Here is a 14,750-nt window from a genome sequence, read left to right as displayed (position 1 = left end):
TAGTGGAGAAGCGACACCAAAGCAACTAGCCACACGGACGTAATATTGGGGAGGGGGTAATGACAAGAGAAGAAGCACTAGAACAAAGGGGCCAGACTTGCCTCTCTGTTATGCTAATTTTACCCTGGGGTAACCCCACTGCAGTGACACCATGCGACCCAGAGAAGAATTAGTCCCATGCTATTTATGGGCTTCTAGCACTCCAGCCAGTTATTTCTTCTTGTTATGCTGGTTTCCTTGTGTCTCTGTAGCTGCCTGTTTGATTTTGTATGGAAACCTGCCATTGCATAAACCCTATGTTGACACAGAGGGTAGTCAGCAATAATCCGGGCCATTCAGGCCAGATGTAGTTAAATAAAAAGTTCATTATGCTACTAATCCCCTCTGTTCCCCACAAAACCCATGGCCAGGCTGAAACGTGAACAGTCCATCACAGACGGCTGGCTGGGCCTTCGGATATTCTGCTTGCTCCACCACATGGGCTCTGGCGCCCTGCGCTTTGCAGTGGAAGGATGTCCCTATTTGCAAATTTGGTATCCTTGAACAGAATGTGGGATTATTTAGTCTTTATTTACAGGCCCGGCGTGGAGCAGAGAGGCTTGGTTTTTGGGATTGCAATAAACTTGCCATCTGCTCCAGCAGTGCATTACCCAGGTTGAAACGCAAGCGCTGCAATCCAGGGGAGTCAGAGAAGAGGACGAAATATTGGAACTCTTCCCAGGGAAAGCAAAGTCAACATTTATCTTTGAGGGACCCGTTCAGAGCCTAGCTCTCAGGATGGGGGGGGGGGGGGCGCTGCCGGGGAGGGAGCGGGAAGGTATGAGAGCGGTGTTTACAGGAAAACGTGTGCTAGGGAAGGACACAGGCTCTGATGGCAAACATGAAGCTGTGACTGCAAAAAGAAGGCAGCTTAAAAATAGACAGCAGAGGTAGAAATGATGTATTAGATCATCTTGTATTGTCCCCTCTATGCCAGTGCAGGATTGCTCCCCGCAGAATGTTCTGTACTAGTTCCATAAATGTCAGCCAGGACAGAACAGCCAATGAAGATTACTTGGAGAGGATGGGGAAAGGACTGGAGGATTCTGAGCTGGCAGAAGGGGGCTATGGGAAATGTCATTGTTAACTAAACCATGTGCTTATGGGAACCCCAGTTCCCATCCTCCCGACACGGCTGATTGTATGAGCAATTTATTCCATGTTGTGGGACGAGTTCCCAAATCCCTGCTGTGTGATGCTAGCTACTGGAAAAGAGAGATGCTGAGGACAGCCAAAAACAAAAGGTTGCCAGTTGGCTGAAAGAGAGCAACAAAAAATACGTGCTGGAGTTTATGTAGTTGTACTGGGCAACATAGACAAGCCAGCAATTGATCTCATCTCATCAAGGCCAGATGGGGGAGCTGCTACCACTGTGAATTACAGTGATAAGTAGCACTTAGCTAGTGTTACTTATCCAGTACTACAGAGCTCAAAGATTTTGATAATGGTGGGGAAATATGATTTGTATTTTAAAAACGGGGGACAAACTACGGCACAGAGCGGGGAAGTGACTTGCCATACAGAGAGACAAGGAGAGAATCCAGGAGTCCTGACTCCCAGGCCTGTACTTCACCCACTAGTCCCAAAGGATGAGCTTTCCCCCAACTTCACCTATCTAATATTTGTAAAGATACCGGGCCATACGCATTCCTGATGTAACTCTACGGAGTTGGTAGAGTCACACCAGGGAGGACTTTGGCCTGCTGTGCATTGATAAAAGAAGTAACCCAAATAAAGGCCAGATTGTTCACCCCATCATTGCTGGGTCTCCCTGCACACTCCTGCTGCTTTACCACGAGCGTTTCACTGGAACATGCCAGGTGGCTACAGGGCAAGGTGCATGGCCGAGCCACACCCAGTAAATCAATCCACAGGCACATGCAATTGTTATTGGTGAAGCAGCTCCCGAGCGAAACTCTGCTCGCAGGCTGCATTTGACTTTCCAGAGCGGCCCCCGCTGCTTTAGGAACAGCCGTAGGCCTGGAATGACTCTGGAAGGAGCAGGCTTCATGCAGGGTCTGAGCTGCCAAGCTCTCAATAACACCACAGGGGCTTTCTGGCTTCCAGATCTTGTAGCTGTAACTAATGGACCACACAACACAGAGTCAGCTTCAGTGGAATCACTGAGGGAGGCCGAATGGGACTCGGGCCCCCCATCCCACTTTTATTGTCTTGTTGATGTCCACCTCGGCGCAGCTGCAGGACATGTCCAGCACAACCCACGAACCAACACACTCTCTCTATATAAGTAAAGTCTCCCTGATGCTTTAAAATTCCCCCTGTCTTGCAGGAAGGGAGGAGTAGATCCTCAAAGGTATTTAGGCACCTAACTCCCATTCAAACCAACGGGGGTTAGGCTCCTAAATACTTTTCAGGATCTAGGCTGGAGGGTGGATTTGTTTTGTTTAATAGGAATGCGATCCCCAACGTAAATCGCCTTTTAGGGCAGGTAGCATCTCAAGTGGCCAATCTAGTAAATGCTCAGGAGTGTTACTATCCTCTGACGCAGCAACAAGGATGGTGGGGCTTTCGTTTAGAAAGATTTCAACAAGTAATTCCTGCTTTCTCAGGTACCCGACAGAAATTCTTCACACATGGTTTAATGTCTCATTCCATCGGGATTCATGAGCTATAGTTGCTATGACAGCCTGCTGCTAACATAACTGTGTCGTACGCTCGGATTCAGCTGCTCTATTCAACGAACCGGCTTTTACCCCAGTTGGTATTTTAGACTGGGGTTATTCACTTGTTTGCCCCAGCCCCGTCCCTTATCCGCCTCTTGTCAACAGCACCGCTTTCCGTGGCTTGGATTGCTGTACCCCACTCGCCCTTCTGTTAGTACAAACTCTAAAAAGGAACTCAGGGCAATCAAACACAGAGCAGCCCTTGCAATTGGAGAGCGTGGGTCCCAGTGCAATTCCTAGCAGTCTGGAGTGTCCGTATCCCCTCCTGCCCTCTGCAGTTGATTGAAAAACAAAGGAAGAAGTTAGCAACATTTTTGCAAATTTTACTCCCGAGTTTTTTGTGTTGAAATTTCAACCAAACAACATCACCCCGAAATGCTATTTATTGAAAAATGGTTAAAAAATAGAGACAATGTTGCAAAATTTCCCCTATCCTCCCCACACAGCAACAGTTTCCGTCAGAGTTTTGCATTTTGAAAGATATAGCCATCTGGGTTTTTTTCCAAGTCCTCACAGAAGCTAAGGTGTGAATGGACAGGATTTACAAAAGAGCCTAACACCCAGGTTTTTAATGGGCATTAGTCACCTAAATACCTTTAAAAATCTGGCCAAAGTAATTTAGGAGCACAAGTGTACCTTACCCTCCTAAAACACTTAAGCATCTCTTGAAAATCTCACCCTGAACTATCCTGCTACTCCATGGGGTGAGGGATAACGCTAGTAACACCTTGCCTACACGGTACCTGTTCTCTGGCTAGTTTCCTGAGCCATCAATACAATGTTGATTCCCCAGCATTACATTCACTTGGATTCTTGGAACATTACAGGAAGAAACATTCGGAGCTATTGGAAAACCCCGTCAGGATAAAGAGGAGTGTTTTATCAACAGAGAAAAGCAGGGATGATCGTCGGACTGAAAACAGTGTGACAAAGCTCTGTCCTTGCCTCTGTGGGTCCCGCGTTTCCTGGTGGATTTCGCTAGCCTCAGAGGCTCACTGTGACCCTCCACGTAACCCTTCTTTTTCTAGAGACAAGGGTCACGGTCTACTGAGCCATTTTCATCATAAGCCACCAAGGGAGGTGAGGAGAAATTATCCTTTCTTGCACAGTCTCTGTTGTCTCCCAGTCTCAGTGATTAATCAGCGGGCAAAAGCGGGGGGGGGAGGAGCCCGGGATCACCCTCTACTCCGGGCTCCAGCCCAGGGACCCTAATAGTATCAGCTATGGTAGCTGACCTTTTAGAAACATGACATGTACAATTCCCTGGGCTACTTCCCCTGCAGCAGCCCTCATTTCCTCAAGCTCCACTTCACCCTTACCTCAGGGCCTCCTTCCTTGTGCCTGATATGGTGTGTACCACTCAGCCTCTCCACCAGCACAACTTCCTCCCACAGCTCCTGACATGCACCCCCACCTGACTGACTGGGAGGCTTTTAACTAGTTTCAGCCAGCCCCTGGTTGGCTTCAGGTGTCCCAATCAACCTAGCCTTCTCCCTGCCTTCTGGAAAGTTCTTAATTGGCCCCAGGTGTCTTAATTGACCTGGAGCAGCTTCCATTTCACTTAACCTGGTACCAGGGATTTGTTTAGCCTGGAGCTAATATATCTATCTCCCACTACTTTTCCATAGCCATCTGGCCTTGCCCCGTCACAACAGATACAAATACCAAAAGCAGTGAGCGGGGAGGAGAGAGCTGGGCTTAAAAAAAAAGGATGGAACATGGTGATGCAGCCGGTGATGTTCCGGCGGGAGCTTTTCCCTCTGATGCATGTGCAAAGCGCTGTGTGCTTGAGACACATGATCAATAAGAGAGAAATTCACAAAGGACCATTGTGTGCCCAGCTCCTACTGAAAGCCAGTTGGAGCTGGGCACCTATCTGTCATTTGTGCCTTGAGAAATCTCCCCCTTAGCACACAATAATTAGCCTAGGCTGGGATTTTCAGATGTGCCTAAGGGAGTTAGGAAGCACAATCCTGCCACTGAAGCCACAATCCCATTGCAGGTCAAGGAGACCCATGCTCCTTTGGTGCTTCTGAAAACCCCGCCCCAACCCCTAAAGCCCTCGCTCCAGGCTGGGCTGTACCATGACCCAGTTCCTCCACAATGGTACACATTGCGGCACAGGCTTTGAACCCTGCTCCCTCTTCCCTAAGGCTTCAGAGCCTAAGCTCCAGCCGAAGCCGTAACATCTACCCCACCTCCTGGCCCCTTGCTCGCACTGAGTAAACATTCCCCACTGCCCCTACCTGCAGCCAGAGGCACCCAGCGAGCAGGGGAAAAAGGGCCGCAGCAGTGCAGTTCTACCCAGCCCAAGCCCCCAGGCAAGCCAGCACTTCATCTGAGCTCAGACTGAGGAAGAGCTCAGGGGATTGGGTGTCCCCTTAGTACAAACCCACCAAATGAGGGTAAATCCATCCTCATCATCGTATCCACTCATTATACTCCACACCTGAACATAGCCATTATATGAACAACATACCCCCATATCTCAATGTCTGTACTTTGACCCGTTAAACTTTTACCCCCAATCAGGGAGATTGCAGATTATGTATTCCTTACGCCACCCATTCCTAAACCGAATTTCGCACCCCTTGATAATCTGTACCTTATTCCCTGGTAACCAGAAACTTAAAACTCTGCACTGTTTTCTTTTTACTTCAACATCATCTTAATAAAATTATTCATTTGCCTTCTCCTCACCTTGGCACAGAGGAGCCGCTTCGCTCCAGTGGTAGTAGCCTTGAGGGTGCCTTGCGCACATGGTACTGCTGTGGCCAATGAGACGGTAGCCCGCGTCGCAGCCGAAACGGATCTCGCTGCCTGGCTGCAGCCCGGTATGGCTGAGAATCGAGCCGTGGAAAGGGGGCGGAGGGAGGCTGCAGTAAGAAGCTGGAGAAGGGGGAAAATATGTCACACACACACACACGGACATATCCTGGAACAAAAGAGGTGCCATGTCGAGACAAATTCTCCTCTCTGTGCTTAGGTGTTAGACAGGGTTTGCTTTGGTATAAGAGCTTACAAGGAAAGAGACGGGTTGCAAAAAAATATAAAGCCAAAGGGGGAAATGTTACAATGGCACACAATCAGGAACGGGCATTATTAACAGCAATGCAAAGAACCTGTCCACTCTGCGAGTGATTTCCAGCCATATTTAGGGCAAGACTGTACTGCTCCAGCAGCAGACGAGGGGGGGAACTGTGACTCAGAGACACACTTTCATCCTTGCTCAAAGGGGAAAGTAACGTGCTACACTGGTCTATGCCAGATGACTTCCGCTCTTTGCACCAGCTCAGCACTGCTGGCTGGCATGTTGGGGGAATGGAGTCAAGGCTCTGCCCACCTGCATGGGAGCAGGAGCAGCTGCTCACAGAGATGGCCCTTACAGCACCGTGAGATGCAGCACTGGAGTAAGGGCAGCTCAGTCCTGCCCTCAGTAATTAAGGGCCTGACCCTGAGAGGTTCTGAGTGCCCCCAACTCCCACTGGATCCAATGAGTGTTGTGGGTGCTCAGCACTGCTCACGATGGGGCCTTGAGAGAGCTGTGCGCAAGGAGTGGGGGTGTTCTTGAACACCGAGAGCATCTCAACGCGGCTGATTTCAGCTTCTGTTCCAAGCCGGCAGGGTTGGTCTGACGGTCACATGCCCTTTGAGCGAACTGGGGCCAGAACCGGAGCCATTATTACAAAGCACCACAGCATTCCAGAGTAAGCCCTGAAAACGCTGCAGGTGACAATCCAGACGCTGCAGTGCTTTTCGGAGATTCCAAGGCCAGAAGGGACCACCGTGATCACCTAGTCTGACCTGCTGTATAACACAGGCTGGAGACCTGCCCCCAAACCATTCCCAGCACAGACCTTTTAGAAAAACATCCAATCTTGATTTAACGATTGTCAGAGATGAAGAATCCACCACAACCCTTAGTAGATTGTGCCAATGGTTAATTACTCACATGGTTAAAAATGTGTGCGTTATTTCCAGTCTGAATGTGTCTAGCGTCAACTTCCAGCCATTGGATCATGTTATACCTTTCTCTGCTAAATATTTGTATCCCATGTAGGTACTATAATGACATCACTGCTTATCCTTCCATCGTTAAGCTAAACAGATTGAGCTCCTGAAGTCTATCATTAGAAGGCATGTTTTCTAATTCTTAATCATTCTCCTGGCTCTTCTCTGATCCCTCTCCAGTTTAATCAACATCCTTCCTGAACTGTGGACACCAGAACTGGACACAGGATTCCAGCAGCGGTCGCATCAGTTCCAAATACATAGGTAAAATAACCTCTCTAGTCCTACACGAGATTTCCCTGTTTATGCATCCCAGGATCATATTAGCCCTCCTGGTCACTGGGTCACAGTGGGAGTTCATGTTTATCTGATTACCCACCACTACCCCCAAATCTTTTTTTAGAGTCACTGCTTCCCAGGATAGAGTCCCCCACATCCTGTAAGTCGGGTTGGGGCTATCATTCAAGTACTTTTTCTTGTATGGGAAGCTGGGCAAAACTCTCAATTTTGCAAGTCTTTTGGAGACAAAAACAGGTGAAACTCAGTGAGCTCGAATGAGTTTTGCTTTGGGTTTTTATGTTCTCAGTGGAGGTCCACGTCAGAAATCAAAAAGGAAATGTTCACAAGCCCACCCCTAGAGGAGCAAAACCACCAAGATTTACCCAGCTCTGGAAATTAGGAGTAATGTTTAGTAATTAAATATTAATTGATTCATTTACTGAGTAATGGCATTTATTTATGACATTCACTCAGGGTCACACTCTAGTTTTATGGCCGTCATTAAGTAATTGAAATTTGCTAGCTTCCAAAAGATGCTAATTAATTTTGAGGAATTCTTAGTAAACGGTTAGTATCCAGTAATTGGTTTATGCTGGATGAGACATTAAAACTAACCCTGTTCCCTCTGACAGCAATGGCAAAACACCCAGTGACTGGAATGGGAGCAGGATTTTAGCCCCAGTATTTCCCTTTGGGTGCCATAATACAAGAAGTCACTCCTGAGTCACTTCTCATGCACCAAACGGATTCTCACACAAGTTCCAAGTGCTGTGCTTCTGAGGCCACACGCCAGACAGCTCTGAGCAGCCACACGGCCTCCTCAGCACTAGGATCCAATAACACACCATCAAAGTGATCTTGAAATGAATCAAAGCTAGGGAAATGCTGTTTTAAGGACTTAGCAGTTGAAGAAGCTGTCCAATCAGGGCTTCAGATCCACACAACAGGTGGATAAAATCCCCCCCCCCTCCCCCGATGCCAAGAGTCTGCAAAAAGCCTATGCTGTACATTGGACATCAGTGGGACTCAACTCTACGCCTGGTCGAATTTTGTCTACGGACAGCTGTGTGGAACTAGTTTCGGGTCACTGAGATCATGCAACATTTTTCCGGTTTTGGTTCCCCAGGAAGGGTTCCCTGGAGTTTTTGCTCCCAACACCCGCCCCCCCCCCCACAAAATAACTAAAGGTTTGATGCCCAGATATCACAGGGATGGGGGCATCAGAAATACAAAATGCAGGGTGAACTGCAGGCAAAAGCTGCACAGTTCCTTTGGAAACCCCAAACTGACCCAGTTTCCCAAACATCAGTGACCTGTGCAGTGAACTGAAAACTAGGCAGGCTTTGGGCTGCTCTAGAATGCTCTGTACAGCTGCATTTGCCCAACCCAGCCCTGCTCGGCTCATGCAGGAACAACACTCAAATGGGAAACGCAAAGGGAGTTAGCCAAAGGAACAGCCACATTCTCAGGGGCTGGTTTCCATTCTCTACTACGAACTCACCTGAGTAGCGGATTTTAAAGCCCTTTCTGTTGTATGCATGGTCGGAGGACCAGCGGAGATAGACCTTGTTCCCAGTGCTGGTTACAGTCAGAGGAGCAGAGTAATTCCCACTTAGAGACAACAGCAGTGGGCTCTGGCCAGCGGGACCTTTAGGGAAAGATCAGACAAGTGAAAGTTGGGGCTGGCACATGGCAACACCTCCCCTCAGCAATAGTCACTCCTAGCCTCACACACCAGGACCTGATCTTTGCAGAAGGGACACATGGCCAGACCTGCTTTTGGCCACACTGTGGGAGCTTTACCTTCCCCTTGAACATTGCCATGGAGTTCTGCGGGGCCAGCATTTCTCCCCGGGGCAGAACCTTCTGCACACTCACTGGGACAATGGGCAAGGGGTTTGTGTTCTGGGTTCAGCCATGCGGCTGCATTTCTGAGTGCATTAACGGAGCTGCTTAGCTGTGACACAAGAGAACCTGACTGAGTACAGGCTCCTCAGCTCTCCTGCAAAGTGACACATCTCCCTGGTGTGTGGTTTAGGCAAATGTCCTTGGATTGCTTTAAACTCCTTTCATTCCTCCCTCTCAACCCATCCTCCCCAACGACCGTCCTCATTGTTCTTCAGCCTTGCACGTCCTCCAACTACTTCCCTCTCTCCGTGCAAAGCTATCCCAACTACTTCACTGAGCCATCTCGCCCCGATGAAATCACGGCCCCTCCCTCACCTGGAAGTGAAGCACAAAGCAGAGCTTCTCACTGTGCTGCGTTCCCAAGTAGAATTGCTCCCCCAGGGTATGTCTACACTGCAGCTAAACACCCCGCGATTGGCCCACGTCAGCTGACTCCAGCTTGCAGAGCTTGGGCGACGGGGCTGTTATATTTGTGGTGTAGACTCAGGAAGGAAACTGGGCTCTGGGCCCTTGTGACAGCGGAAGATCCCAGAGCCTGGGCTCCAGCATGATCCTGAATGTCTACGCCACACTTACAAACATTTCTGTAGCCCAAGCCCAATGAGCGCAAGTCAGCCGACACAGGCCAGCTGCAAGTGTTTAACTGCAGTGTAGACATACCCACTTAGGGGGGCTTTCTCCAAGCACAACAGGGTGATAGGCATGTTGGTGGAAAGAACGGCCTAGGCTCAGGGAAGACAGTATTTAGTGACTAACAGCAACACTCACTGCTACGCGGTTGTGTTCTTTCCCCCACCCCCAACAGACATCGTCCGAGTGATTCACTCGACAGTTACCATCAAAGATCTCGAACTCGTCGTACTGCTTCTCGCTCAGGAAGTACTCGATGGTGAGGGTGATGTTGTATCCGGGCTCTACTTTGATCACCCAGGAACAGGTCTGGAAATGGGGGTAACGCCCCAGGTAGCTCTGGCTGAGGATCACGCCGGTGGAGTCCGTCAGAACCTCATTCATCAGGCAGTGCACTAAACAAAACCCAAACAAGAGTCCACAGAAAAGGAGACCTCATTTCAGGGGCCAGAAGAAAATGAAGGCCAAGGTTTTAAAATGCAGGAGCTTAAAGTTAGGCTACAATTTCCAAAGTGGTTTGAGGGGACAAGGCTCCCAACTCCAAGTCCTAGTTGCTCGCTCTAATTACTAGATCTCACACAATCTCAGAAGTGCTTATACCAGAAGCAAGTGTTAAATAAAAGTTTGGTGTAAAAACAAACCAAAAAACTAACCCAAGAGAAACTGGAAGACAAACACACAACAGGATCTTTATTTATCTATACATCCATCCATCAGCAATTGTGTCTAATGCTGTAGTGAGCGCTATACTTGGATTACAGAAAACAGCAAGAGATGTCCAGAAGGGACAGTGGATTCTTTCCAAATCCTTAATCCCATTAATGATTTTTTTACTGCTTTAAATTGGTGATCAGATATAATTTAAGCAATCTCTTGGTTTGCAGGCTAACAACCACCAGTAAATAACTAAATGATGGCCCCCTCCCGCCCCGTTCTCTCCTTTAGTTCACACTATTAGAGAGACACAAAGCTATAGAAAAATCTCCCATTATATAGCAAAAATGTTCAGATGGAGGAAAGACGATGAAGAGAAGTGGAAAAAAAACCTATCACTAGGAAGCGATAGGATAAATAAGATAACAGGGTTGCATCTTTGGCATTCCTCCTGAGTAACAGGAAGGGGTGTGATGCATCACACTCAGGGCATTCAATTTTCTCTTCTTTAATGCACTATGTAGTACTAATCCAGAAACTGCACCTCACAGATTCTGCCCTCAGGAGGACTGCACTTAGCTGCAGTCAGTTCCTCGGTGCTACGGGGGTTCGTGAATCACTGGCAAACGGTCAGAGAGGGCTTTTTGTCTCTCCTAAGATAAGGATGTTTGGATTGTGGTTTTAATGGCTTCATGGATGTAGCCAGATGTCTGCTATGTCAGAACAGTGCCCGGAAAGGCTTCGTTCGGGCTGTGACTCGAGGAAGTACTTACACTTATGCTTAAAATTAAGCATGTTCTCAAATGCTTTCCTCAACTGAGGCCTCAAGGCATAACACAGCGCTCCCCAATGCTAGACAAATTCTACCAGGAGGGGTTGAGAGCCATCAGCTCCCACACAATTTCTCAAATCATTTCTCAGATGGATACTGTCATAAATTAACTGATAAATATTTTACTATTCACCCTGCTTTGCTCAGTACCTGCAGCTGACTAGACTGAGTTCCATGGCAGGAGAAGAGCCACTCCCTCACTATGGTCTTTCAGGGAGAAAAGCTTTGCAAATGTGTTGGGACCCAGGCCAGTTACCTTCGCAGGTCGGGGGAGGCCCTCCAAACTGGAGATGAGTCCCCAGCTTGCATGTCAGGATTTCAGTTCCGGTCAGGGTGAAGCCAGGGAGGCACTGATACCTCACGATGTCACCTGGAGAGAAAGACAACACTCTCAGCTGGGCAGAAGGTTTGGTTTATGAAGGATGAAATTCACAACCCTACGTAGAGTGGCCAGTACAAGGCTCAGGTACCATTTCATTCCCACTGTAGCCATAACACTTCCCTCTGCTATTTCAGGAGATTCCTCAAAGGGCCTGATTGCAAGGGACCCAGTGCATCAATCACACAATTCACCTATTCTATAGCCACAGACTACCAATCCACAGGGGTGAAATTCATCCACGTGCAGCTCCACTTAATTCCCACTTCAACCATCTTTTAAGGACTTCAGTGAGACACGGATCCACTGCACATCAGTGAATTTGACTGAGTGCCTGCAGACATACCATGATCTTTCTAACAGCCAGTGCCGCACAGTGCCCCAGGATCTGAGAACCCAGCTCCTTCTGGCTCTCACACCAGTACGGATCCTGCAACCAGAATTTAGCTGGCCATGGTGTTCATAATGCGCAAGACAGACACAAATCCAGCTGGATCCTCCCCTTAGCTATATGGGGATAATATGTGCAGTATAGATAGAGAGATTATACAGGACAATACAAGTAAAATGTGGCACATGCGGGTCATATTCTGAGTGGGGGTAAAGCAGTGTCACTCCACTGATTTCAGTGGAGCTATGCTGATTTACACCAGCTGAGGATTTGGCCCAGGAGGAGTAGATACAGTGAATGAGGTAGCTTTTGATCATGGCTACTTTTCTGGCTGCAGACATACTTTAAACACAGACACGACACTGAAAATTAAAAAAAGAGGAAAACTTTTGTTTGAAGCCTTGCGGCCTGCTGCCCAGTGCATTATTTTAATCGCCTTAAACATCTTAATGAGGCAGGACAGGATTGAGGCAAATAGCTCTGTAAGTTTCTGAACACGGATGGGGCTTTCCTAGGAGACGCGTCCTGGCAGTTACACTAGTGAGGATAAAAATCCTAAAGACTATCAAATCCAGCTGATTCAGTGCATAAGCCTGTCACCAAACTGGGGCAAGCCCTCCAACCCCCCATACTGAATAGTGCAGAATTAGATGCATTCCGGGGTTCCTCTGAAGCATAAGCATTGGAGCCAAGATACCAGCTAGAGGGAGCTCTCATCTGTTCTGATGCAGCCTACCCTATGGGGATGGGTGTGGGGGAGAAGATACCTATGTTAAATTCTTCATTCTCGGTGATGATTTCGGCATTGGGAACAATGGTCGGAGGGCGGCATTTGAAGAGCTGATAGGCTGAAAAGAAGGAAAACCAGTCAGTGCATGGAATTGCTTCCAAAAGGATGTGACTCATCGGGATAAGGCATGCACATGCCTAATAACAGCTCAGTGTGGTGTAAGGATCTGCTTCTCTGAAACAAACTGCCACCCTGTGGCGTGGAGAACCCAGCAGTATCGATCTCAAGTTACTTATCTGGTCCCCATTACCCTGAGCAGCTCACAATCTTCCATCCTCACAGCATCCCCGGGAGGCAGGGCAGTGCTATTGTTCCCATTGTACAGATGGGGAACTGAGGCACAGAGTTGCTAAATTTAGTGGAAGGTCCCACAGGAAGATTGCAGCAGGACCCATGTCCCCCTAGTCCCAGGCTAGCCCCGTAACCCATGGACCATCCTCTCTCTTTCTTGGCAGGATCATGGCTGAGCCTTAGTTTACACTTAACACCTTATGAAAATATCATCCACTCCCTCCCTCCCCAGTATGTGAACCCCCATTATCAGGACTGTACAGTTCTGGCTCAGGCTACCTACATTATGCCAGCTTTATTCAGTCCCTGTCAGTGCCTGCTACATCCAGACCCACTGCTGAAATAGCCAATGAATTCCAACCTATGCCCAACCTACCTGGCTTCTGAGAAAGGGCAGGTGAGGAGATTCAAGACCCCCCCAGATATTATTACAGTGTTGTTGTAGCCATGTTAGTCCCAGGATATGAGAGCAGCAAGGAGGGTGAGGTAGTATCTTTTACTGGACCCACCTCTGTTGGTGGAAAGAACAAAAGCTTATGAGCTTCACAGAACTCTTCCTCAGGTCTGGAGAGGGTAACCAGAATGCCCAAGCTAAACATAAGGTGGGACAGATTATTAAGCATAAGGAGTTCACACATATTGTAGGAGACCACTTAAAATGAAGTGGGCAGTTAACACCTCTCCAATCATAGGAAAATGGAGAGTTAATAGGCAGCCGGACACTAAAAAACATGGACTTGTTTTATGCTGGTTTTGTGCCTGTTACAACAATTTCTAAAACACCCTGCTGTCTACTAACTCACCATTGTCCAATGACTGCAGACGACCCCTCGCCCACCTTGTCTCTCACTGGCCTTGGGATGGTGTCTGTATCGAGAATCAGCACCATGGAGAGCACCCGATGCAGCACCTCTGCTCCCAGGAAACAGGTGAATGGGAGGAGAGTGAAAGGAAGAATACAAGAAACCCTATATGATGTTGGGCTGTGGCAATTTGTTCACAAGAACATCTTCCTCATCAGTCTTGGTCTGCCTAGAATGCCATCTATAGCACACTACACACCTTCCACGCCCGAAGTCACTGGGAAGAAAGCTCTTTATTTGTATGCAAAGAGTAGAGGGCTTAGTTCATGGACAGATAAAGGGTGACTGGTGTTTACTGAGTGACTCCTGTGCTGAGGTGATGGGATCATCCACTGAGTCTGGGATACTTAGTGGAAGAGACTGGGCAACCTCAATCGGATTAGGTCAATCTGGGAATAACCAGGATGGGTGGAAATCTTGTTGTGCTCTCCAGCTAAGTGAATAACTCACAATGAATAATTTTTCTGAGAATTTCATCTTTGGTCCCTGTCCTTGAACTGAGATTGCAAAATTCACTGATTTGTAACTTGGAATTATTCATTGTTTTATTCTGCAAATAATTCCTGGGATGCAGCTGGATTAAACTTCCAACTGAAAATATTAAAATCGAAGAGGCAGGTTGCAGTGCACAATGTAACTTCCCTGGTATGTGATGTAAAAACAATAGTGCAGTTTTGAACCAGGTGTTTAATTCTCCATTTCTCAGCTGGCGCTGTGTTGGTGAAATAAAGAAGCCACCCAGTCAGGGAACAAAAACAAAACCGTTTGATTTATGAGCCAGGCCAAACACAACAAAGAGCAAATTTTACAATTGAACATATAGCCTGAAATGAACTATCAGCAAATATTCTAGAACTTGAGCAAAATAATTTGCTGCTCACCAACAGATGCTCTAATCCCTATGGAGATGAACACACAAGGGATGTGAACGTGGTTAAAACATCTGCTTTTGGATCTGAGTAACTCTTCTTGGAAAGCATTTTCTGAGGTCAGTCCTAT

General features: G+C 47.8%; 1 protein-coding gene across 2 annotated transcripts in view; it reads right to left on the bottom strand.

The window, feature by feature from the left end:
* The window catches only part of CSMD2 (CUB and Sushi multiple domains 2), a 563,293-nt gene that overhangs the window by 64,063 nt on the left and 484,480 nt on the right, over positions 1 to 14,750 (bottom strand). For both annotated transcript variants that reach the window (XM_037881906.2, XM_043532277.1), the window contains 5 exons: positions 12,575 to 12,655; positions 11,294 to 11,407; positions 9,758 to 9,946; positions 8,515 to 8,661; positions 5,424 to 5,612 (listed from right to left, as the gene is read on the bottom strand). In XM_037881906.2, the coding sequence (XP_037737834.2) occupies positions 5,424 to 5,612; positions 8,515 to 8,661; positions 9,758 to 9,946; positions 11,294 to 11,407; positions 12,575 to 12,655 (720 nt within the window). The remainder of the gene's footprint in view (positions 1 to 5,423; positions 5,613 to 8,514; positions 8,662 to 9,757; positions 9,947 to 11,293; positions 11,408 to 12,574; positions 12,656 to 14,750) is intronic.

The sequence above is a fragment of the Chelonia mydas genome, chromosome 19 (assembly GCF_015237465.2).
Source record: "Chelonia mydas isolate rCheMyd1 chromosome 19, rCheMyd1.pri.v2, whole genome shotgun sequence".
In the NCBI taxonomy this organism is placed as follows: Eukaryota; Metazoa; Chordata; order Testudines; family Cheloniidae; genus Chelonia; species Chelonia mydas.
Note: the sequence above shows the minus strand (reverse complement) of the source record. Positions and strands in the feature narration are given on the sequence as shown.